The sequence below is a fragment of the Ambystoma mexicanum genome, chromosome 13 (assembly GCF_040938575.1).
Source record: "Ambystoma mexicanum isolate Mex_15411 chromosome 13, UKY_AmexF1_1, whole genome shotgun sequence".
NCBI classification, from domain to species: domain Eukaryota; kingdom Metazoa; phylum Chordata; class Amphibia; order Caudata; family Ambystomatidae; genus Ambystoma; species Ambystoma mexicanum.
In genome coordinates, this window is record NC_090938.1 from 210,202,402 (window position 1) to 210,228,039 (window position 25,638).

The following is a 25,638-nucleotide window of genomic DNA, read 5'->3' on the forward strand; positions in this document are numbered from 1 at the left end:
GTCCTTCTCCTCGTCATGCTGCCCAATAGTCTCTGCCAGGGCATCATCGAACACTGCGTCCACTTCCACTAGGCGGGCCTCCGCTTCCCCCTCGAGGGCTTGCAGGTACTCCAACATGCTCCTCTCAAACTCCCTGCAAGTCTCCTCGAGGACCTCAGCACGCCTCTCTGCCCGACGCAGTGAAATCTCTGCCCTGGCCATGGTGAGTCTAGCCTCCCGTGCCCGCTGCCACTCTGCCCCGATCTGCTGGCCCAAACAGACCACACTCTTCAACACTGAAGGTTAGTCCTTTCTCTCTTTTTATTACAGCTAGCTGGGTCCTCCCGATCGGACTGTCAAAGTACATCCTTGTTCTCCATGACGTGATCTTCATGTTTCCTTGGTGCTTCTTCTCAGTACTGTCTGGTTTGAACCAGGGAATAATTGGTGTCACTCCTCCGATCTTCTCAGTACTAATAGAAATGGCACTTTTGACAGAAATTTTACAATATCACACATTATTTTCCTCTTAGGAGGAAAGGGAAAGAGTCAAGAAAGGCACAGGTTTTTTGAAGCAAGGGTTTAGGGAGGTCTTGTATCAGAGTCCCTGTCCCCAGGAAGGGAGTCTCTTCCTATGAGGTTGACCACATTTCACCACCTCTAGGGGCATTATTGGGTAGTGGCCTCACCTCCCCAGCCTCATAGAGAAGGGCTTCCAACTGGGGAGGAGTAAAAGTGATGAGACTTAGTAAATCATCCCAATCCTCCTTGGTGCTGCATGCCTGTGGTGGTGTGGGTGAAGGGTGGAGCAGTCCCTTCTGACCCTGGTTGCCATGACAGAGAAAGAGAAAAAATTCCATTACCTGCTTTTGAAATGCAACCTTTTGTGTTTTTTGTGTGTGTGTGTGTTTTTCTTAACTTCTCTATCTCTGGAAGGTTCTTTTTCAGTCTCTGGGAAGCTTAGAAGCCCTTTCCTTCCGCCGACAATCTGCTTCTGGGCTCTGTCTGCCTAAACTTTACAAGGCAGTACTTTTTCCAAGGTACTAGTCTCTGTCTGAGGGGGATTTATGCACCAGAAAGCTCAGGAATCTCCAGATTACTAGAGCCTTTTCTTCCATGGAAGGCCATGACTGACCTAAAGCAGGTGTATTATTCTGCCATGGTCTCATTACATTAAAGGAGATTCGCTAGATGGAGTGTCAACTTTAGATGATACCCGTCCACATTACAGTGCTGTACACTCATATTGCCTCGAAAAGAGATGCTTTCTTTATATGGGGAGGTGACTTCAATTGTGCACGAGATGCAACGTTAGACAGGTCTATAACCCCCCCCAGGGTGACCCACACCCTGCTACTACCACCATAAATGATGTGATGTCTGATTTGGACCTAGTAGATGTCTGGAGGGAATTGCACCCATGTGCTAGGGGATAGATTTTATTCATCATACTCCACACTAGAATTGATTACATATTTGTGGGAACGGGACAGCTCGTTGAAATGATTGACGTGGAATACCTGGGTCGTTGGACCACTCCCCTTTGATAGTCACATGGAACAACATTACACCTAGGTCTCCTATTCCTACATTGCGAATGCCTGCGCAAGTCTTATCAGACTCCTTGTTTAGGGAGCAACTTAGAACATTAGTCACCAACCTGAATGTCAATATAGGAAGCGTAGACTGTTGGGGGATAATATGGGAAGCCTTGAAGGTGGTGATTAGAGGAGAAGAACAAGTTACTTTCTTACCTGGTAACGTTCTTTCGATGGGATGGTCCGACGACGTATTCCACATCTATGACAGGTAATGTCCACAGCTGTGCTGCTTCGGAAAATCTTTGGCGTCTGCGTCCATGTCGAGGCGCCGTCCCCGAGGACCTCCTCCGACGGCCGACGTCACCCGATGTGATAAGTAGGACGCACGACGCCCATAGCCTCAGTTATAGTTTTTTCCCAGAACGTGTGCCACCAGTATTCTGCCAGTCAGACACACAAGGCCTTGCGGAACGCAAGCTGCAATCAGAAAAGAAATTCTGCAGCGGGGAAGGCAGGGAGGGAGCGATATGGACTACGTCGTCGGACCATCCCATCGAAAGAACGTTACCAGGTAAGAAGGTAACTTGTTCTTCGAGGGGATTGGGTCCTCCGAGGTATTCCATATCTATGACAGACTCCCAAAGCAGTACCAAGCAAGGAGGTGGGAAAGAATTTAGAATACAAATTTAGCATGCCCAACCAAATTGCGGAATAGAGAACTGCCTTGCCAAAGGCCATATCTTGCCCTCTGATGGAATCAGGGAGTAGTGACGTACAAAAGTATGTACTGAAGCCCAGGTGGCTGCATCACAGATGTGACGAATAGGAACTCCCCTCTGGAGAGCAGTAGACGCAGCCACTCCCCTGGTAGAATGGGCCCGCAAGCCAGCCGGAGGATCCTTACCCGCCAAGCAGTAACACTCGGAGATAGCTAAAATAATCCGAGACAAAGTCTGTTTCGTCACAGCTTGTCCCAAACGCTTTCCAGCGTAACCAATGAAAAGCTGATCGTCCACTCTGACCCGGGACATGCGCGAAATATAAAAGCTCAACGCTCTCTTAGGATCAAGCCTATGGAGCCTCTCCTCTTCCTTACCAGGATGTGGAGGAGGATAGAACGCCGGACGAACAACCTTCTGGCTCAAATGAAACTCTGAAACCACCTTCGGAAGAAAAGAAGGACGAACTCTAAGGACAACGCTGTCCTTATGAAACACAGTGAAGGGTGGCTTAACTGAAAGTGCCTGTAACTCACTCACTCTGCGAGCGGAAGTAACCGCAACCAAAACACAGTTTTCAGAGTTAACAGCCTCAAAGGGCAAGAATGTAAAGGCTCAAACGGAGCACCCATAAGAAACTTAAGAACAAGGTTCAAATCCCAACCTGGCACCATAAAAGGTGACGGAGGGAACACATTAGTGAGCCCTTTCAAAAACTGCGAAATTAAATATGGACAGTGCCGCCAGGTAACCTTTAATGGTCCCCACTTGCAAACCCCTATGGGCCAAAGAAAGCAAAAAAGACAGAACCTTGGGAATGTCACATTCAAAAGGATCCACATTCTGAACTCTGCACCAGTCGCAGAACTTTCTCCAACGGCAACGGTACAGAGACTTAGTTGCCGGCCGCCTGGCCGAGAGCAACACCTCCATCACGTCTTCAGGGAGGTCCCAATCCTTATACCTCAATCTTTCAGAAGCCATGCGTGAAGATTGAGGGAACTGACCTCTGGATGGAGAACCTGACCCCCCTCCCGTGAGAGCAGATCGTCTCGGTAGGGAAGACGACGTGGAGGGCAGATGGACAAGTCTAGAAGGTCCGGGTACCACGTCCTCTGGGCCCACGCCGGAGCAATGAGGATCATCCGGGAACCGAACCTCCGCAGCACTTGCGGGATGAAGGGGACTGGAGGAAACGCATACAGCAGTGGGAATGACCACTCCACCACGAACGCGTCTCCTAAGGCTCCTTTTGGAGGAAATTCCCGCAAGCAAAACCTTTCGCACTTCCGGTTGACACTGGAGGCGAAGAGATCCACTTGAGGGGTCCCCCAAAGGGCGAAGATCTCCAGGAGAATCTCCTGAGCCAGCTCCCACTAGTGAGAGATGGAGCTCTGCCTGCTCAGAGCGTCCGCCGTCTCGTTGTCGTCTCCAGCCAGATGAACATCCGGGATCGAAACTTCCTGCTGGATGGCCCAGAATTCGAGCTGCATCACTTCCCTGCACAGCGGAAGTGACCCTGCCCCCCCCTTTTTGTTGAGGTAGTGCATGGCCACCGTGTTGTTCGTTAGAATCAGGACACTCTTTCCGCGCAGTCAGCAGAAAAGCCTTCAGGGCTAGCCTGATGGCCCTCAGCTCCAACAGATTGATATGGAGTCTGGACTCCGACGGAGACCAACGACCGCTGACTGTCAACTCGTTGGCATGAGCGCCCCATTCCGTGAGGGATGCGTCCGTCACGATCGTCACCTCCGGCCTGGGCAGCCAAAATGGGGCCCCCTTCATCAGATTGCCCTCGAGGGCCCACCACAGAAGGTCCCGGGCCACCGAGGGCGGCACCTGAACAGGGTCCGACAGCCTGCCGGAGGACTGAGACCACTGGAGCTTGAGTGCCCACTGCAAAGATCTCCTCCGCAGACGAGCCTCTGGCACTAGAAGAATGCAGGATGCCATGAGGCCGAGCAGTCTCAAGAACTCGGACGCTGGGAGATCCTGGGCAAAATTAAACTTGTGCACCATCTGCTGAATGTGAAGAGCCCTCACCTGAGGAGGAAAACACTGCCCCAGGGACGTGTCGAGCACTGCTCCGATGTACTGGAGCCGCTGCGTTGGTGTCAAATGGGACTTCTTTAAATTGAGGGAGAAGCCCAGCCTGTGAAGGGAGTGGCAGGTGACGGACAGATGATCCAGGACTTGCTCGGGAGAGCTCCCCCTGATCAACCAATCGTCCAGGTAGGGGTAGACGTGAATCCCCCCCTTTCCTGAGATGCGCTGCCACCACCACCATGAGCTTGGTGAAAACCCTCGGGGCGGAGGTCAATCTGAACGGCAGGACCCGAAACTGAAAGTACGAGTCGCCAACCGCGAACCTCAGGTACTTCTTGTGCTTGGGATGGATCGGCACATGGAACTAAGCATCCTTGAGGTCGAGAGACACCAACCAGTCCTGAAGTTGAAGGGCCTGGAGGACTTGAGAAAGAGTCAACATCTTGAACTTGTCCTTCCTGAGGAGTTTGTTCAAACCGCGCAAGTCCATGATGGGTCTCAATCCCCCGTCTTTCTTCGAAATCAAAAAATAAGGGGAATACCATCCCTTGTTCCTCTCCGCTACAGGCACCAGTTCTATAGCGCCTTTCTCCAGTAGGGCTTGAATTTCCTGCGCAAGGAGCGGATCCGGACTCTTCAAAGAGAGGCTCCCTGGTGGATTGTCGTGAGGCCTCTGCCGAAAAGGAAGACAGTAGCCGTGGGTTATGATCTCCAGAACCCACACATCCGAAGTAATGGCTTGCCACTCTACAAGATGCTGCGCCAGCCTTCCCCCAACCGGCGAACCATGGGACCTGGCCTCATGACTGAGTGGTAGCGGCTGCGGCGTTGCCTGAGGGCAAAGAGGCAACTGCCCGAGCGGCCTTGGCACCTCGAGTACCTTTATTTCCACCTCTGGCACTCTTACGATGGCCTCTTTGACTGCTAGCTCCCCTCGCTTTACTGAAGGACAAGTAATAGCGAAAGGAACCTCCCCTCCATTGCTGTCCCCTAGGACGAAAAGGCAGAGGTTGACGAACTGCAGCGCCCAATGACTTTGCTGCAGCTTTGGAGGTCTGCAACCTCTCAAGGTTCTCGTCAGCCTTGCTGCCAAAAAGGTGTTCACCGTCAAAGGGCATGTTGAGGAGCCGGGACTGCACATCAGGAGCGAACCCAGACTTCCGCAACCACGCAAACCTGCGCATTACGGTGCTCGCCACCATGGACCGGCTGACACAATCCGCCAAGTCCAAACCCGACTGAACGGCCTCACACATGGCATCCTTGCCATCATGAACCATAGCAAGGAAACCATCCCGTACGTCCCCTTCGGGAATATGTTCAGCCGCTAATGCAACACAGTTCCACAGAGTGTGTGTGAAACGAGACAAGGCACATATGTAGTTGGCCGCCTGAAGCGCCATACCCCCCGAAGAAAACACTTTCTTCGCCCAGCCGTCAAAACGTTTGTCGCACCTATCCGGAGGGATGGTAGGATACAACGCCTGCTTTGCCGGGGCCATAGCCGCCTGCACCACCAAACTCTCTGGGGGGGGGGGGCTGCCTAGACAAGTAGCAGGGGTCGCTACTGGCTGGACGGTATTTTCGCGACAAAGACTTGCCCACTGCCGGGAGACTCCCCCGAGCAGTCCAAGCCGCCGCCACCCTTCTCTGCAGAGCCATATGAAAAGGCAAAACCGTGTCAGTGGGGGGACCGAGATCAAGGATGTATGTGAGATCATCCTGAACGAACTCCGCTGGGGGAGCTGACCAACCCAAGTATTCGGTGACCGGAGACATAAGGCGCCGATATGAAGAATCAGCATGAGTGCCAGGCTCCGGCCTACAAAACTCCACCTCCGGAGAGGTGTCCAGTCCACTGGCATCATGCAGCGACTTCCGCAGGTTATCAAACTGGCTATGGCCCGAGATAAGTTCATCGGGAACCGTAACCGGAACCAAGCCGCCATCAGAGCCTTCATCACCCTCTGAAATGTACTCCAGGCGGGGAGAGGAAGACCTCTGGGGACCAAAGCAGTGCCTGACCTTAGCCAGAGCCTTTCTAGGGGCAAACCCCGTGCCACGGGGCCCCTCTGACACCACCGCCTCGAAAGGCGTCGAGGTCACCGAACGAGTCGGCGTCAACAGAAAAGGTGTCGACATCGAGCGAATCAGCGTTGACGTCAGCTGCAGCGCCGCCAGCATCGGCGGCGTCGACACAGGCCTCGAAGCCGGAGCTCCGAGCGTGTCTCTCGACGACGTATGCGCCGACGGCGTCGACGACCCCCTCGGAGGCGGAGCCTCGAGAGAAATCATCGACGACCTCGGCACCACAGACGTCAACGTCTTCTTCGAAGACGGCACAGGATCACGTGGTCTCGAGCGCGTCGAGGACCGGTACCTGGAACGGGCATGGCGAGAACGGCTACCCTTGTCCGAGCGGGACCTCTCCCGCGAGCAGTGCCGACCACCCGAGCCCGAAGGCGTACGAGCGGTGTCTCTCGACCGGTGCCGACCGACCCCACTCGGAGGCGCGGACGGACCGGTGCCCTGCGATTCAAGAATTGCTAGCATCTGCTTCCCGAAGGAAGCCCATTCCTCCGGTGTCACTTGCATGGAGGGAAGGGATAAGCGACCCGCCGACGGGCGGAGTCCTCGGAAGAGGACGGGGAAGGCGACCTATGCCGGCGCTTCCGGGAATGCCTCGAAGAGGCGGAGGAGTGGCGAGACCGACTCCTGGAAGGAGACCCACTGGACTTCCGACGATGACGCGGAGAGTCGCCCCTCGAGTCATCCGTCGAAAGCCCCGCAGACCTCAACTTCCGGGGCTTAGACACCCGGCCTACCGACAGCTTCTTCTTGCGTTCCCGCAAGGCCTTTGCCGTGAGCGACTGGCAGTCGACACAGTCGTCCGTATCGTGGGCCTCCCCGAGGCACCAGAGCCAGGCATCGTGCAGGTCCGTGACCGACATCTTAGACCCACAGTCCCCGCATTTCTTGAAGCCCGGACGCGGGGTTGAAGACGAAGAAGACATCGCCACGAACAGGACTTCACAACAAACCGAACAGGTTCAACGAACCGAGAATTGAAAACCGCAAACTCCAACGAGTCGAGGCGTACCGAGTTTCACAAAGCGAACACGTTTGCGGAAAAAACGGAACTGAGGCTATGGGCGTCGTGCGTCCTACTTATCACATCGGGTGACGTCGGCCGTCAGAGGAGGTCCTCGGGAACGGCGCATCGACGCAGGACGCAGACGCCAAAGATTTTCCGAAGCAGCACAGCTGTGGACATTACCTGTCATAGATATGGAATACGTCAGAGGACCCAATCCCCTCGAAGTTATGGCTGGTGCATGGGGCGTGCGCAGGAAGTTTAAGGGCGACCTAGAAGCACTGCAAAGGAAAATAGCTACTCTTGAAACTCAGGGCCCGAACCCCCGGATGGCTGAGGGGGAGCTCAAGGAGATGAGATCTCATTGCCAACTGGCATGGGAGACACTGGAGAAGTTATGCTACCCACACAGCACGGGCACATACTGAAGGGGCCAAAGCTGGGAAACTACTGGTGTGGTTGTGTAGAAGGGAGCAACCTAACACCTTGACCACGTTCCTACACAACGAGTGTGGGGCCCCCTCGCGTGCCCAAGGGGCAATCAATGACATCTTTGCACCATATTATGCCAATATGTATAGACATGACCACTGCATACCCACTGGGGACATGGCTGAGGTTTTCGCACAGATTAAATTCCCAAATCTCACTAGTGAACAGATAAAATTAGATTCTCCCCTATCTGTAGAAGAGCTGGGGAAGCTATTGCTTTCCTCTCAGCCGGTGAAACTCTGGGAAAGCGATGGACTCCCGGCAGAATTTTACAAAATATACCATGCCACCCGGCACTACTTAAGGTGTATGAAGAAGCCTTTGACAAAGGTATACTTCCACCCAGTATGCGGGAAACGCTGGTGGTGCCCATACTTAAATCTGGAAAACCAGCCGAACTGTGCGATTCTTATTGTCCCCTAGCCATGCTAAACTATGACATTAAAATATTGACCACAGTATTGGCTGCCCGTCTCCGCACATGCATGTCTTCGTTAATTCACACTGACCAAAACCGGTTTGCACCTGGCCGCAATGTCACACTAAATCTATGCAGACTACAAAATATTATTGACCAAACTAACACTCGCACGGAACACTACGTGGTGGCATTGTTAGACGCGGTCAAAGCTTTTGATTCAGTATACTGGGAGTGGATTGTGGAGGCACTGCAGAACGTTGGGTTTGGAAAGGCATTCATTCAGTTGGTGACACTCTTTTACACTTCCCCAACGGCAAGAGTGAGATCGGGCAGGCAAATATCTGGACAATGGAACATACAAAGAGAAACAAGACATCAATGCCCACTGTCGCCCATGCTTTACATCTTGGCGTTAGAACCCTTGGTGGTATATTTAAGGAAGGAATACTTAGAGGCGGGTATCAAAATTGGTGGGTCCTAACACCTAATATCGTTGTATGCGGACGATGTCTTGTTTTACCTATGCGAACCACAACACAATTTTCAGATGATACTGGAAGTACTAGATGACTTTGCCAGGCTCTCTGGAATTTCCTTTAATAAACAGAAGTCTTACCTTTTCCCCCTGGCAGGACTGAGTACTGGGAGTGCATCGCTCTTACCGGAGTGGGGGCTAAAATGCGAGCCACATTCCTTTAAATATCTGGGCATACGTATAGCACATTCACCAAAAGCAATGCACACGCTTAAAACGGGCAGTCTGGGCGAGGGTGTGAAGAAGTCAATAACATTCTGGGCGCGACGGCCCCTTTCTCTCATGGGCAGGATTACGATCACCAAAATGATTTTTCTCCCTAGATTCCTGTACCGTTTTACCAATGTCCACTTTTACATCAACATCGCTTTCTTTCAAGAACTTGGGGTCATGCTTCGAGACTTCCTGTGGGGTGTGAAAAGACACAGACTGTCACTCAAAGTTCTATCTCTACCATATGGGGAGGGTGGAGCACATCTTCCAAGGTTCGAACTTTATTACACGACGGCCCAGATAAGTTTTGTTGTGAAATGGCTATCAGACGCGTTCACGTCTGAACACGACCCACTCCATGCTCTAGTGAGAACGGCATGTTTTAAAGAGGTTTTATGGCATGCTGTCATGATGCCTACCCCCGGGCATCAGGACCAAGGCCCTCAGCTCCGGGAGCAGGCATCCAGACATTTGTTTAAACCTCAGCAGCCCCGGCTAGGGGCTGTCTGGGTTCAGTCCTGGCGCCTTAGGCGCCAGGCTCATCATAGAAATCAGTCCTGGCGCCATGGGCGCCAGGCTCATAGACTTTACTTACCTGATGCAGACCATGCTGCAAAAGAGTCCAAGCCTACATGAGGCCTGGATGGGACTATTTTGTTACAGGGACTATTTTTTACGCGGGCGTGGCTCTAGGGAACTTCTTACCTGGAACTACTTTGGAGGCTATTTAAACCACACCCGAACAGCAGCACATGCTTCGTGTTATTCTGCATCCAGCAGCGTGACGCTCACCATGCCTGCAGCCAGCATCCAGTCTTCTGCCACGCCCGCGTGCCTGCAGCCAGCATCCAGTCTTCTGCCACGTCCGCTTCAAATCCGGAGCTCCTAGAATAAAGAAGAAGAAAAGGACAAGGTTAGAAAACAAACTTATTTCAAATTCCTCACCTAATTCCGGAACCATTTCATCTCCGGACTTGGAAAGTACATCAGTCCTGCACGCGTCGCTTCGCCAGCTCCAGCACGGTGCCATACTCACCAGTTCTCACAGCATCTTTCGATCCGGCACTGTCTCCATCATTTCTTCGCCGTAATCCGGCACCTAGGGGACACAAGAAAAAACAAGGTGAGCCAAGGGAATCAACAAATAAAATAGTTACCGGACAGCGTTGGGTAACACAGACTCTTACCTGAACGCCAGCAGCAGCTACGAGACCTTCTTCTCACGAACTCAGTTGCAACTTAAGGAAGGAAGGGGACAAGAGTGAACATCGGGCACATTCAACTCTTTCAACTTGATACTTACCAATCCCGCCAGGGACTTCAGAGTCAATAATTACCGGAACTCTCCCAATGCCTTCAAACCAGTGAAGTAACCGGTATGTACGCGCCCCTGCAAAACACGCAGGATGGAGAGTTCATCTTTTACGAACATAAGGTGAGGTTACTAAGGGGATATCGGAGGTGATTAGTGGGGGAGAGCGAGAACAGTTGGGAGGCCATCACTAAAACCCACAGGTGGTTAATCCCTGTCTCCACTTGCAGGAAAATACTTCTTCGGGTCCAGCAGACAAGACTAGGCGGCCCAGTCCAGACAGTCATCTCTGCACTACGCATCACGTTGAAGGAGACCGCAGCTGTCCGGGTCCGATCGACACCCCTGTGGGGTCCAGGTGAGCGAAACACACCCGAGCTGGCCCCCCCCTGCTGCTGATCCTATGATTGGGCAGACAGATTTGGGCTAGAACTCTGAAGGTACTCCAGTTGCAACATCCATACTCACCCAATGTTCTGATACTTGCAGACACACGTGGGGGCCCTGAAGAATTGAAGGCTGCTAGATGCTAGGATGGGGTGGGCATAACTTATTGGGGAGACATGTATGAAAATGGGCTATTCAGAAAACTGGACAATCTTACGCAACAAGAGGGACTCCCCAAGGGCCAATTCTTAAGGTATATGAAGGTGGCGAGGGTCGCTAAACGTAATTGGACCGAATGGGCAGCTGAACCACAGGAAGACACCTTTTTAGACCTAGTATATGCACTTGAGGGTGGCTGGAGGCCTGTGTCCAGGTTCTATAAGCGCCTGGTTGACGGAACTAGCACTAGACTTATCAAGTTGAAAGCGTTCTGGGAGACAGATCTTAGTTTGGAAATTGCTGACAAGCAAAAGGGAACTCGCGTTGAGATTTGTTAAAAATGTGTCTTGCAATGCCAGATTCGCATTTGTCCTAATTAATGTATTACATCTCACATATATGACCCCTAGCAGAGTATCCAAATTTAAGGTAGATTGAGCCATAAAACTGTCCCTGATGCAATCAGGATGGTGCAGATCTCATGCATATGATGTGGGCATCATATGTGAATGTAAGCAGCTTTTGGCTCCGAATTGAACAGACCTGTGTGGCTGCTGGTGTCAGTAGGTATCAATGGAACCCACTTGAATGCTTACTGGGTATATACACCAGATCACTTAAATACAAACATATCACTAAATTTATGGACCTTGTGTGCATACTTGCTAAAAGGCGCTTAGCGATATCATGGAATACTAAGGGGGGGTGGCAGTTTGGCATATGGTTCAGGGAGCTCAGGATCTAGTGTGAGGCTCAAACTTGGGTCTGGCTTCGGGTGATACAGGTATCTGATGGGCGCAATGCCGTCACATTTGAGGCATGAAAACTCTTACTAAAACTGTTTTTTACCCATCTGATGACAAACCACCTTGAATTTCATCTACTTGCATTAACTATCCTCTTAACATTAAAGATTGAGTGGGCTGGTTCAGTAAACGTGCATAGACATGGCTGCTACGGACAATTGAACAGACCATACAGGAACCGCCGCACTGACCCGCGCCAATCTAAAATATCTGCTTTGCAACTACAAGCCCCAGTCACATGTTGGCAAAGTTTATGGTTATGCATATTGGTTGCAATTTGAATTCTGTACACAATACCAGAAAACGAATTGTCGAACTATTGAATGACTAAATTCCAAATGTATAGTGAAGCTGTGACAGTTTCGTCAATAAACAAATTTAAAAATAAAAAACTTAATTTGCATTTCTTATCACACGTGTTTTAACAATGTTCGTTCCAGCGCTCACAATACAATGTTGCTGCGTCCAACCTTGGCTTCAGCACAGACTGGTCTTGTATCGGTCTCCCCAACTCACTGGCTGTGATGATTTGCTGCTTTGAACTTGGAGCCAAGGGCGGCACCACAGAGGCTTGTGATTCTCCCTGCCTTGATTACTGATGCGGGAGGGCCCCGGGTATCTCCGACATACAACACAGGATTCTTCAGCCCGGTTTCCTGGTCTTAAGCTTTCTGTTCTCAAGGTTTCGTGAAAGAAATGGTTACTTGTTGTAAGGGTCAAGAGAACTTCCCTCCTTGCGACCTCCTTCTGTTTTGCCGTCTTTCTCCTCTCATTAAACTGCCATCTTGGAACTGCTGTTTTCTCTTGTGCTTTGTCTCACTCAGCATGTGCTCTCGTGCTCCGCCTTTTATCTGTGTGGAGAAGTGTAATGGAAGTCGAGTGTGTGTGATGATCAGTAGTTGCCTGACCTTGCCTAACCATTGTATTGGGACACATCAGGTAGACGGCTAAGGGGTTAGTCCGTTTTCTGTCAGCAGGCTGTCCGGGAGAACGTGTTTGTGTTGTAAAAGGGGGGCGGGGGTAAAGTTCCTTTGAAGAGCTGAGGAATATAGATTTTATTTTTTTACAGGCTCCTCTAGGCAATATGATCATGCTGTGTGTGTGTGGACCCCAATTGCATAGCAACACTTTGGCCATTACACCTGTATTTAGAAACTTGTTGGGTACCTCAACGCCAGCCACTTCATATGGTTGTTCAGGGGTTTCTCAGGAAACAGGCCCAGTAGTACCTCTGTCATAATGAACATTATGGAAAAAATCATAAGGGTCGAAAGCCTTTGAAAAAAGCATGAATGTGTTACGCGCCCATTTTTTCTACACAAAATGGAATGAAATCCTAAGGCAGAAGCCAGTGAAAAATTATAATTGCAGTAAAGAAGCCAGACATTCAGGGACCTGTTGAAAGTACACCGCAAGATACAGAGACCTCAGCGGTCTGGCCAAAGACTCCAGACACAGCTAATGTTGGTCCAAGAAGCAGAACCACATACCATCAGAGATACTGCATTTAAATGCTAAGTAATTAAGTATAGGTGCAGAAAGTAAAAGGAGAAAAAAAGAAATAAATGTTTAGCATAAAGGCACACCTGTCATTCAATGCTCCAGTCCTGGCTGCATATAGGATGGATGGTGGTAGGGGCCAGGACAATGCACAAAGGAATTAATGTACAGGAGCACCATGCACCATGCTCCGGCTCCGTCCTCATCCTGTCTTCCGCTGGATTCTGAATACTCCTGTGCACCATTACTTCCAATGGATAGTTTATCAGTGACACTGCAGTGGATGTGAATGGTACCATTTGTGACTGTGGGACACTTTTTCTTAGTGCCCGAGTTGATGCCCAGCCCAGTCCGACTCCGTTTAAGACCCACCACACAACCAACACACAGAAATCATGTGGGTGGAGCACTGCTCGAGGCATCCACTCTTGTGGATTCTGAAAGCCAATGGATGTCTAGTGGTCAGGTGTGTTCCAAATGCTCACATTATTTTATTTATTTACATACAGAGAGAAACAATACTCCTTTGCTCACAAAAGAATCTACAATAGATAAGAAATCTGATTTGAAGGGTAACAGTCAGCTTTTTACAATGGGTAAGTTCGAGTGACATTCTGAACAGGTTGGAAGGGGAGTAAATGGAACAGTCACTGAGGACAATACAATGGTGCACATACCATTAAGGACAACCAACATTAGACATTTTTAAGTGCTGGTAGGTGGTACGGCCAGCTGAGTTAGGGATGTGACCATGATGGATGAAGTGCTAGAGTGGGGGCAGAGAAAGTGAGGGACAGAGGCAGGTTAGAGGTGAGGGAAAACTGTAAGATAGAAGGCAGATGAGAGGTAAATTTAGGTTAACTCTGAGGTGAAGAGTTATGTTTTTAGTTTAGAACAAATCAGTGTGGACTCGGGGGAAGAGAATTCCATGCAAGTGGAGCAAGAACAGAGAAAGAGTGGAAGCGAGAGGAAGCACAGGGAGGGTAAGGTGACACAAGGGTAGGCGAGAAGGCTTGTGGAGTTTGAAAGAGGATAACTCCGGTGGTGCCTCACCATGGATAGATTTGTGAACCAGGAGATGAAATTTGAATCTGGCCGAGTTTTGGATCATCAGCCATCGAGCCGGGTGACGGTACGAGGAAGTAGGTGTGAAGTGGGGGAGTTCGAAGAGAGACCTGGTAGAGGAGTTAATGATCTTGTTGAGAATACAGAAAGCACAGATGGGGAAAACAAAGAGGCTGCTGGCAGAATAGTACAGTTTAGAGAAGACAAGACTTGTTAAGAGTTGCTTGGATGTGTTAAAAAGAAGGAGGTGTCTGTTTTTCCTAATATTTAGGAGGCTGAGGCGAGCTGCCATTGCAGTTCTGGAGGTGAAAGTAGGGAAGGTGTGAGAATGGTCATTGATTATGCTGAGGTTTCTAGCTGAAGAAGACTAGGTGAGAGTGCCAAGTGGGAACGGGCTAGGCAGGTGAAGGGATCAGAGAGAGAGTATTTTCGCAGTGAAGAATAGCACCTCTGTTTTGGTAGAGTTTACCATCAGAGAGAGCAAAGCCATACAATATTTAGCATCAGAGAGATAGTTTGACATTTTGATAGCGAGATCAGAGGACAGTTTAGAAAAAGAGAAGATGATTTGGGTGTCGCCCGCAAAGAGTTGGTATGAGAGCCCAAAGGAGGAGATTAGTGCCCCAAAGTCAGAGGTACAATACATGTATTGTAGAATTCTAAAACAATTCTGAGAATTTACAGAAAAGTATTGTCTTATAGATTTTCTATTTCTTGAATGAAATGCAACATGTGTAAAATAAAAACCAAAAAGTGCCATTGGGCAACCAACTATTACAATTATTATAGCCTTGTAGATCAGCTATGATTCAACTTCACAGGTGTTGGATAGTTCAAATGTCATCAATTTAAGAAAAGCGTTTATATCAGTGCACACATTTAATCAGATGGTTTAGTTGAAATCATATGAAAAACACAAAAGAAACCATATTTTGACATTCTTTTGGAACTGCTCAAAAGATTACCACAGCGGCTGGGGGTACGCTAATGGATGCCATGATATGGACCAAAAAAGGTATGTACCATCTGTCAGGATTTGATACATGAATATAAAGTTAAGAATATGTGCTTGGAAATATATAATCCTATCCAAAATAGATTTGCACTTTGCAAAAAAATCTTTGCCACTAAATTTTTTTAAATGTTCCCATATCCTGGTTTTAAGAGAAAAGAAAAAAGGCAGCAGAATAAAAGGGTGAACTTTTGCTATTGTGATTGCTTGTTTAGTGCTTTAACTCACCATAACAATAAATAACTCTGAAGTGGAAGAGACGATGGGTGCCATCTGATGTGGTAATGAGGAGCAGGTGACGAGAAAGCCACCGTTAAGGAGCTAAGACAAGAACAGGGCAAAAGAGGCAAGAAGAGAGGATGAGGTCCAAAGAGAAATTAGAGTGACAGGGAGATAAATTAGGTTCTGGCAGAGTTAGCAGATCGGTAGTAGAGTGAGAGGTACAAGGATGAGGCGGCAAGCAGTGGAGGTTTTCACTCCCTCCCTGTATCTCACCATCTTCTCATCAAGTCACTTCTTGATCCTAGACTTGTATTCATGAAGGCATTTCAGTTGTAAATAAGATGCATCAGGCTCTAAAATATATAAAGGCTACAAGGCAAAATTCTGAATGAACTTTTTTGGCAAAACCAATATATTCACTTTGTAGTGAAACATATCCATACCTCTTCCATAGGCATTCCCAAAACCTGCTCCTTCCATTGTGTTTGAACACCAACCATAAACGGTGTTGGGCAACAGACCGTGTCTATCAAGATTTTAGGTAGAACTGGAATAAAGGTGTGCTCCCATTTAAATGGGTACAGGAGAGCCGCAACTGCATGGGTGCACTGGGAGAGGATACTGCAGAAATAAAAAAGAAAAATACGACACTTAGTTTCTCTTAATCACAGCAGTTCTTTAAGGAATATGAATTAAGCGCACAAAAATGTGTAAAACAAAACTGGTTTTCGAAGCAAACAACATAATCTTAATTTCTTAAGTACTGTCCAATGTTTAAAATGTCATGTCTGCATGTTTTGTATTACATACAAGAATTCTTTATGCATAATACTTATTGAGTGAAAATTCACAGACTAATAAGAACTTCTTTGTGTGTAGCACTTGATATCCCAGCTATTGCTATTTTTAAGTGATGTTGCTAACTACTACATAATGCAGTAGGTCCACAATTTTTCGACCTGGAACATTTGAAAGGATGTGTCAGGCCGGCCAGGAATCAAGCATACTACCCACAGTTTCTACCAAGAGCTCAGAAATGTACACCTCACTGGGTGAGACTAACAAAGTTACTCACCTTAGTGACTACCTTACTCCTAGTCCATAGTCCCCTTTCCTCAATACTTTTGGGACATTCCATCCTGTGGGACGGGACCGGAGCACTTTTGTAAAAAAGCATCAAATTGAACATTTGTCCTTCTCTTTTTACGGAGGGTACCGCACGCGGCCGTAACCCCGCCCTCCTTAGCTCCGCCCCGCGCATCTCCCTTCAGTCATTTTCTATTGCCAGGTCTGAAACCATTTAAGCAATAATAGAGGGTACTTATTAGAGGGGACGTCGGGCGTGCGTATGGAGGAAAGGGGACTATGGACTAGGAGTAAGGTAGTCACTACGGTGAGTAACTTTGTTATACTGCTACGTCCCGTCCCCTCCCCTTTCCTCCATACTTTTGGGAGATTACCAAGCACTCCTTACAGAATAACGGGTGGATGGAACTCCTTTACTGAAAGAGGTTTTGAGAACAGCTTGCCCGAACTGAGCATCAGCCCTGGAGCTCAGGTCTAAGCAGTAATATTTCACAAAAGCTGTTGGGAAAGCCCACACAGCTGCTTTGGCAACGGTTCGATGTGTTTACAGAGCGACCAATAGGTAGGAGGCAATGAGGGGAAAGAATAAGCTTTCATGTTGACCCACAAGCTGCAAAGAGGACCACCTCTGGCGTGCCCCATTGCTGGAAAAGTTGGAGATGATATTTCTGTTCATCTCACACTCGTAACCGATGCAGACTGGTGCCTGAATTAATCTGCGGTCACATTGAGGTGACCCGGGATGTGCGGAGCCTGGAGCCAAACAATATACTGGATGGCCCAACCCAAATTTGCATGACAAGATCCACAAGGAGAGGAGAGTCTGTGTCGCCCTGCTTGTTGATGTAAAACCTCACTTTAAGGGAGGTATTAAAAAAGGCAGCTGTGTCCCGCAGAGGTTGGGCGTCACAGGAGCAAGTGAAGCAATAGTCTCCCCAGGAGAGTCAGAGACCTTGCACGTCATCCTAGCCTTGAACAAGGAACCTCGGCAGAGCCGGTACTGGCAGATCTAGGGTGTTTACTTGACACGTCAGGGGCTTCCCCAGAATTAGCCTCTATTGGAGGATCCTCAGCAGAGCCGGTACTTGAAGGTCCTTGGTACGTGCCACATTCCTCCGCCCCCTCAACAGAACTGGTATCACCATGGCCACGCAGGCGGAAAGGCTTAGGGATATACCTTACAGCAAGGACCCTCGACAAGGGACTCTCAATTCTGTTGGTGACCAATTTAGCCCCAAGCAGGGGAACCTCAGGTTTAACCCTGGTCTTATAGCCACCTCGAGAGGGGCCTCGAGCCAAGACTCGGTACAGTTAGCTCCAGATGGAGAAGCCTCAGGGCAAACCCTGGTATCCAAAGCCATAGCAGAACTGGGGTCAGCCTCAGCCCAAAATGGGCAACCTTGGAAGAAGATCTGGCATTGAGAGACCGCTGCAGGGCCCCTCAGAGTAGTTTCCGGTGCGTCTTGCTGAGCCGAGACCAAAAGAGTACCCGAATCTGAAGTGTTATGCTCCCACGGAGAACCGCAGATATTTCATATGCAGGCTCCAGAGAACCGCAGATATTTTATTTGCGGGCTTCAAGTCAGAATGTGCATTTACGCATCTTGGAAGACCACCACACTGAGTCAATCACCCTTCCAAAGAGGACTTTATTTGGAAACGCCGCAATCAACTTGAATTTCTCTCTGAAAGATCGAAGATAGTGCGCAGGGCAGACTGGTTGAGCACTGTGAAAGGACAGCAGTACTAGCTCCATGAGGGGAACAGTCTGTCGGAAGAGAGGTTTGAAGGGTGGGGTAGGAGGAAGCGAAAACCCGCCTAAACGATGAACAAACCCCACCAGTCTTCGGTGATGGTTTGCCACGCCTCCAGATGAGACGAGATTCGTCCTCCCACCGAAGTGTAGTGTGACTGACAAAAAAATATAATTTGGTGATTTGTCGGCAGGGAGATTATCTGTCCCTGTAGAGGAGGTTGATGGCTGAGAGAACAACCAACCACCTTGCCGCTGCCGCTTAAGGTGGGGCTACCAACAGGAGTTCTAAAATGGTGCGCACAGCGACCCTGAAACGCCCTGATCCCAGAGATGGACCGAGTCTGAGACCCTAACTTCTGTGTTCAAGGGGTCTTAGCTGAAGCTGCCACCAGGACCAACAAACGGGTCCCTGTTCCCCAAAGGAAAAGCTCCCAGCACCCGTCGACATGAAAGTTGGTGTAAGGGAGGAATCCAAAATGGCTGCCGTGGACCAAGGAGCCTTGGCCGCCATTTAGTCAACACCTGAAGAGAACTGCGTCATAGGAGAAATGAGGCAACTGTCACATAGCCTTGAAACAAGGATCCACGGCCGAGCCGGTGCTGGTAGATATAGGATGTTTAGTGGACATCCTAGGAACTGACTCGGAATTAGCCTCCAGTGGAGGAACCTCGGCAGAGCCGGTACTGGAAGGCCTGCTGCTGATAACCTTCTTTACCCCCTCGACAGAATCGGTACCACCACACCCCAAGCGTAGGACGGTTGAGGAATGTATCCTACCAACCCTTAGAGGATCCCTCGATTCCATTGGTACCGTATTTAGAGGAACCTTGGGTTTTAACCCGGGACATAATTATTTATTTATTTATTTGCATTTTTAAAGCGCAGCAGCTGCCCTGGGGCATCGTGGCGCTGTTACAAGAAGGTTTACTTGGCATGTTGAATCGGTTACAGGAATGGCTGTGGTTCCAGGGTTACATAGGAACCATAGCCATGATACAGTAGTAATTTACAGACAATATTGCCTGCGATACAATTGGAAACTGGGTTTCACTTAAATAGAGTGGTTTTCAAGGCTTTTCTGAAGGCTGTGTGGGATGTTTCTGCTCTTAGCTTGGGCGGAAGGGAGTTCCAAGCTTTTGGCGCTAGGACTTCGAAGCTCGAGCCGCCAGCTTTGACTCTGGTGAAGTTAGGGATTGTAAGTTGGTTGGCATATAGGTCCCTTTTGGGTCTGAGTGATTGGACTTGTTGTATCCGTTCATTGAGGTAGCTAGGGGCGGTTTGGGCTATGCATCTATGTGTGATTGTGAGAGTCTTGAATTGAATGCGCTCTTTAACTGGGAGCCAATGGGCATTTTGTCTTGCTAGGGAGATGTGTTCTCTCTTTGGTATATTGAGGGCTGCTCTCAGGGCATTGTTTTGTGCAATCTGGAGTCTGTTAATGTTTTTGGCCGAGGTACCTAGCAGGAGGACGTTGCAGTAGTCTAGTTTCGCGCCTATAGTCGCTCTGGCGATGTTGAGGCGGTTTGTGGTGGACAGGTGGGGCTTTACTGCATTGATTATCTTGGTTGTAAGGGCTGCTGAGGAGGAGATGTAGCTGACATGTCTGTCCATGGACAGGGTGGAGTCTAGGTATACCCCCAGAGTTTTTACAGCTGGGGATACAGAGATTACTGAGTTCTCGATGAGGAAAGTACTGTATTTCTTGTCTAGCTTGTTGAGGGTTTCTTTAGGGCCTACTAGTAGGATCTCTGTCTTGTCTCCGTTGAGACAGAGGCCATTGGCTGCCATCCATGCCTGGATGATGGCATAAGTATTTTGTAGGGTTTTCAGGTCTTGCTCATAGTCACCAGTTAGTGGGAGAAGGATTTGAGTGTAGTCGGGATAGTTGGTGAAAGTTATGCCGAATTCTTCTAAGTCGTGGAAAAGTGGGAGTGTGAATAGGTTGTAGAGAGTCGGGGAGGTACATATAGCTCCCTCAAGAGGGCCTCGAGCCATGGCTCGGTTTGACAAGCACCAGAAACGGAAACTTCAGGGCGTACCCGGGTATCAGTGTGGAAAACACCAGAAATTGAGACCTCAGGGTGAACCCCGGTATCCAGAGCCAAAGACAAACTGAGCCGAACCTTAGCACCCAAATGGTGAACCTCAGAACCACGTCCGGTTTTCGCAGGTCCTCTGAGGGACCCTCAGAGAACACTCTGGTGAGCCTATTAGGCCCTTGAGTCACCTCAGGGGAATCCCTGGTAACAGAGCTACACAAGCCCCTCCCGGTCATGGAGTACTCTCACCGAGCGGGGCTGCTCATCGCCGTCCTCATCTGCTTAAGGCTCAAGCCAACAAGGCGGACACAGAAGACTGTTCCTCTACGCCTACCACCTCAGGTTTTAAAAGAAAAACCGAATCAGAGCCGACGGGGTGCAACAGGAGTGAAAAGATGCTTGAAATATGTCCTCATAGGGTCAGAGTGCATGAGCATCTGAAACTTCCCAAAAAACTAATCCGCAGCCGAGGGCTTAGGAGGACGGTTGCCAGGAGGGTCCAGCCCCGGCCGGGTCCACATAGATCAGAGGAGCATAAGCAGGAGGAAGCGAGACAGTATGAGCCAGCGGAGCACACGCACGCCAGTCAAAGAAGGGCGGAATGGGTTACTATTGCCGAAAGGAATGCTTCCAGCACCAGACGTTGCGAACGTAGGTGTAAGGGAGGTATCCAAAATGGCCGCCATAGGCCACGCAGGTTGGGCCGGCATTTTGTCGCCACCTGAAGAGAACTGCGTCACATGCGTAGCTGAGGTGGTAACACTTTAGCCTTACAAGGAACCTCGGCAGAGCCGGTACTGGGTGGTCTCGGATGCTTAGTCAACATCTTCAAACCAGTCTCAAAATTAGCCTCCAACGGAGGAAACTCGGACAACCCGGTACCAGAGGCAATGCGGTCCGTGACTTCCCTCTTTTCCCCCTCGACAGAACCAGTACCACCACAACTCTGAGCGTGGGACGGTTAAGGACAATACCTCACCGACAAGACCTTCAGAGAAGGCCTCTCAGATCTGTCGATATAGACTTTAGCCTCCAAAAGAGGAACCTCAGGTTTCAACCTAGTACGTAAAGCGCCCTTAAGAGGGGCCTCGAGTTGGGACTCGGTACAGACTTTAGCCTCCACAAGAGGAACCTCAGGTTTCAACCTGGTTACAGCGGGGAAAGCTCCAGAAACAGAGACCTCAGGGTGAACCCCGGTATACCGGCACCCAGTCGAACTGGGCTTAACTTTAGCACTGTGCTGGTGAACCTCTGAACAATGTCCGCTACTGGCAGGTCAGTCAGAACCCTCAGAGGAATCTCCGGTGTGCCTGTTAGGCCCTTGGGGCACCTCAGGGGAAACCCTGGTGACAGAACTACAAGAAAGGCTCTTATAGTACTACCTCAAGGGGTCAGAGTGCATAAGTCTCTGAAACATCCCGAAAAAAAAAACCAGACCATATGCGGTAGTGGCATCCAAGGACGGCAGTCAGAGGAAGGGCGGAACGGATTCACACTGTCGCGTGGAAAAGGTTGTCCACCGAAAAGAAGATTCCCAGCACACGCCGTCGATAGCGTGGGTGTGAGAGAAGAATCTGAAATGGCCGCCGTAGACCACGCGGGAAGGGCCGCCATTTTGTGAACATCTGAGGAGAACTGCATCACATGTGTAGATGAGGCAGTTGACTCCACAAACTGGTCAGGGGACTTGACTGAAATTTTAGCCTTGACACAAGGATCCTTGGCAGAGCTGGCACTATGGGCCTTGGATGTTTACTGGACATCCTGTCCCTTGAATTAGCCTCCGAAGGAGGAACCTCAGCAATGCTGGTAACAGAGGAGTTACAGTATAGGCAGGCCCCTTGCGGAAATCCTCTGACAAAACCCCCGGTACGCCTATTAGGCCTGCAAGGCACCCCAGGGAAAACCCTGGTAGCAGAGCTTTTGAAGCCTCTCCCGGATCTGGAGGACCCCGGGAAGGAGTCCCCCGGCCAGGGTGCCCTGAAAAGTAAGGAACTTACCGGGCGTCTCTTCTTTCCGTCGATGAAGAGTTGGAAATGCGATGGAGGAACCTTCTCGAAGATCTCCTCCCACGACAAAGACGGCGCTGAAGTGCCCGGACAGAAAGGGAGTCACAGAAGAAACAAGAGTCCCAACAGTGATCCGGTCCCAGACACTCCAAGGAGAGAGAATGGGCATCCGCCCTAGCAAAGCGACGTTCGCAAGAGGAACCAGTAGAAAATCCGAAACGATCCGGCATAGACGGAGGACTACGCAACCGCAGAACCGGAGCAGGAGAGAAGGACAACGGGAAGGAAAAAAGGTCTTCCCGGTGCATCCAGCCCCAACCGCGCGGCAAAAAGGACTGAAGGGCGATGCACGGGGCGGCGTAAAGGAGGGCAGGTTTACGGCCGCTTGCGGTATCCCACGTAAAAAGAGCACACATTTTCAATTTCATGCCTTTTTTTACAAAAGTGCTCTGGTCCTGTCCCACAGGACAGAATGTCCCAAAAGTATGGAAGAAAGGAGACGAGATGTAGGAGTAATGTCATCGCCATAATTTGAAATAAAAAAGACCCTCTGATGATTTCAGTGTGTATGCCACAACTATATATTTTTTGAAATGTCAGTTACTCTTCTTTCAAGCTGAGTGCTCCCCCAACAGGCAACACTAAAAGGTTACCTTGCACCGCAGGCCTATAAGCGACCAAAGTGTCTCATTTGTTGGCAGAGCCATCTTTAGGAAGTTTGTGACTCAGTACACTGCTTCCTTAGCTTGCTCCTGGTTCCTCCCATGAGTAATCCTTCTCTTTTTCTTCCTTCTCCTACCTTTGTGGATTCCTCCATCCTTTCCTGGTGTTAATACCGATCGACCTTCTCCTTTGGGAGGTTTAGCTTCAGTTTCCATCTGCACCCACGGAGCCTACTCTTTTTGCCTCTGGCAGTTTTTTTTTTTCAAACAGTGTTTCCTCCCTCACCTGAAGGCCCCTCTTCTTGGAGGGTTTTACCTACATTCCTGTCAGAGTGGTTCCTGGGAGTGATGTGCCTTACTCACTCTGATCGTCAGCATCGTGAAAAGGTAAGGCATGTCACTGATAGGTTCTCCCTCTCAGTCCTCTTACCATCTTCAGACTTTATGAAATCAGAATTATCAAGGTGTGGAAACTTTACATCAAAACTAATGGCCTAAAATAAAGTGAATTGAAAAGGCCCTCCTGAAAGAGCAAGAGAGCCACAAGTCACCAATGATGTCATTTGTTGGAACTCTATACCTCTTGCTCACAGTTATGACAAAAGGATAACTGGAAGCATGCAAGATGAAATAAGATGTGCACATGTTTGCAATAATATTTTCAAGGTGTTGTATATTTATTAAAACATTTAAAGACTGGCTTGTCAGAGCTGAAGAACATCCAGAGAACTGTATTGATTTGAAATTCAGTACATCACAGTACCAAAACATTTCTTCATCTGTGGCCTTATTGATGCTGATGTGTATATTATTATATGATATGGCATTTATAATGCGCCTATACACAGGTGTATGCAATTTAAATGTGACTGATATTTAAGGGCCACCTTCACGATGCGTTACACAGAATTGTCTAAATCACAAAGCGTATTGCAACAATAAGGCCAGAAAATCTAAATGACACGTTGTGCCATAGAAAATGGCATATAATCTAAATAACTGAATTTGCAGACGTTTACTTTTCCTTAAGATAATGCAATCTAGAGCCTTAAAGGGAAACCTATAAAATGTTCCAACTCATTCTATCCTTCATATATTTCACTTGAAGTTCTTGCATTTGAAATTCAAAGGGACCTGTCTGTGTCTGGTGATTGAAGGTTGGGGTTTAAATGAGGAAATTGAAACCTTTTACAGATTTTAATCTCTCCAGCCGCTTAGGAATTTACAATAAAAAATAAAAATAATTCTACATAAAGGGCCATCACACTGTCAACTGGTTGTGGAGGCCAACCTGAGCCTTGGCAGATGGCCAAGCTAATAAACAGATCTTCAAAAGGGGCTGTCACCATTCATCAAGCTTCAGGCATCTCATAAAAACTGCACTAGCCCAAGAAGTCACAGAGAGGTTACTGAACTATATGGATAGTGCAGGGCATGTGCACCAACACACATTGATATTATTAAAAAGGAGTATGTAGGCAACGCACCGCCACTGACACCTGTAAGAAAAAGGCAGCAACGCCACATTAGATAACTTGAGTAATATTAACATGGGGGGAATCTCACATTAAAGGTTTAATCACTAAATTGATCGCTGCATCACAATGCAAGCTTGGATGAACACAAAATATTTACAATTTATAGGTAGAAGTTACATGTACCAGAATATGTAAATTAAATATACAGCGCTGCGCTTTGAATAGGTGAAATATGGCCAACATGTGAAACTGTGTCAAATATTAACGTAGTAAAATCATTCAAATCTGTAAATGTGCGCACCGATTCAGAGAATCAGAAAATATTACTTGTATTAATCTTGCATATTTTTAATTGGATATTTGCTTTTATTCAAAAGCATTAGTTTTGATCTCCACCCTCCTGAATTATGGGGCTGGGAAAACACACCTATGACACTGAGGTGTAGTCAGAGAGATATATAATTGCATACACAAAGGACATAAGGGGATAAGATTATTGAATATGGGGAGATGAACATAAAATAATTGGATCAAATTTGAGATTGCAGAACAAGAGCTTCAAGGACTGACGTCTAGCGTTCTAGAGACCAGTCCATTGAGAGTATGACCAGCCTGTGTTTGGAGATTGATTTCCAAATAGCCACCTGACTGAGTCTGCAGCTTACTCTCCATAAATTAGAAGTCACATCTCATAAGGTAAATTAAGCCCCAATCCAACCGAACCTGTCAAGATAGATTGACCAGAGTAAATCTGGGAACGTAATGGGCAGGGAGTTCCAGGAATGCAATTTGAGAATCGGGACACAGGTGTCGATATTTTAAAGCCAAATGTACTTTGTAATGACAACTCAATTAAACCCAAAACTGAATGCATTTTGGTGCCATTGTCTATGTAAAATTGAGCACTATTTAAAACATAATTCTATGTTAAGACCCAGAGGCTCGTATCATGCTTCACTCTTTAATTCACTATTCGAGCAGCAAAGCATAAAGTTTCATTTAAGTGAATAACATTTCCTCGTCACAGTCCTCCACTAACTGCACCTCACTCTTCTTCGTCACAGTCCAGAAATACTCCATGTCAATCTTCCTCGTCACAGTCAA

General features: G+C 48.6%; 1 protein-coding gene across 2 annotated transcripts in view; it reads right to left on the minus strand.

The window, feature by feature from the left end:
* The window catches only part of DENND2D (DENN domain containing 2D), a 964,922-nt gene that overhangs the window by 285,343 nt on the left and 653,941 nt on the right, over positions 1-25,638 (minus strand). For both annotated transcript variants that reach the window (XM_069633670.1, XM_069633672.1), the window contains exon 8: positions 15,947-16,124. In XM_069633670.1, the coding sequence (XP_069489771.1) occupies positions 15,947-16,124 (178 nt within the window). The remainder of the gene's footprint in view (positions 1-15,946; positions 16,125-25,638) is intronic.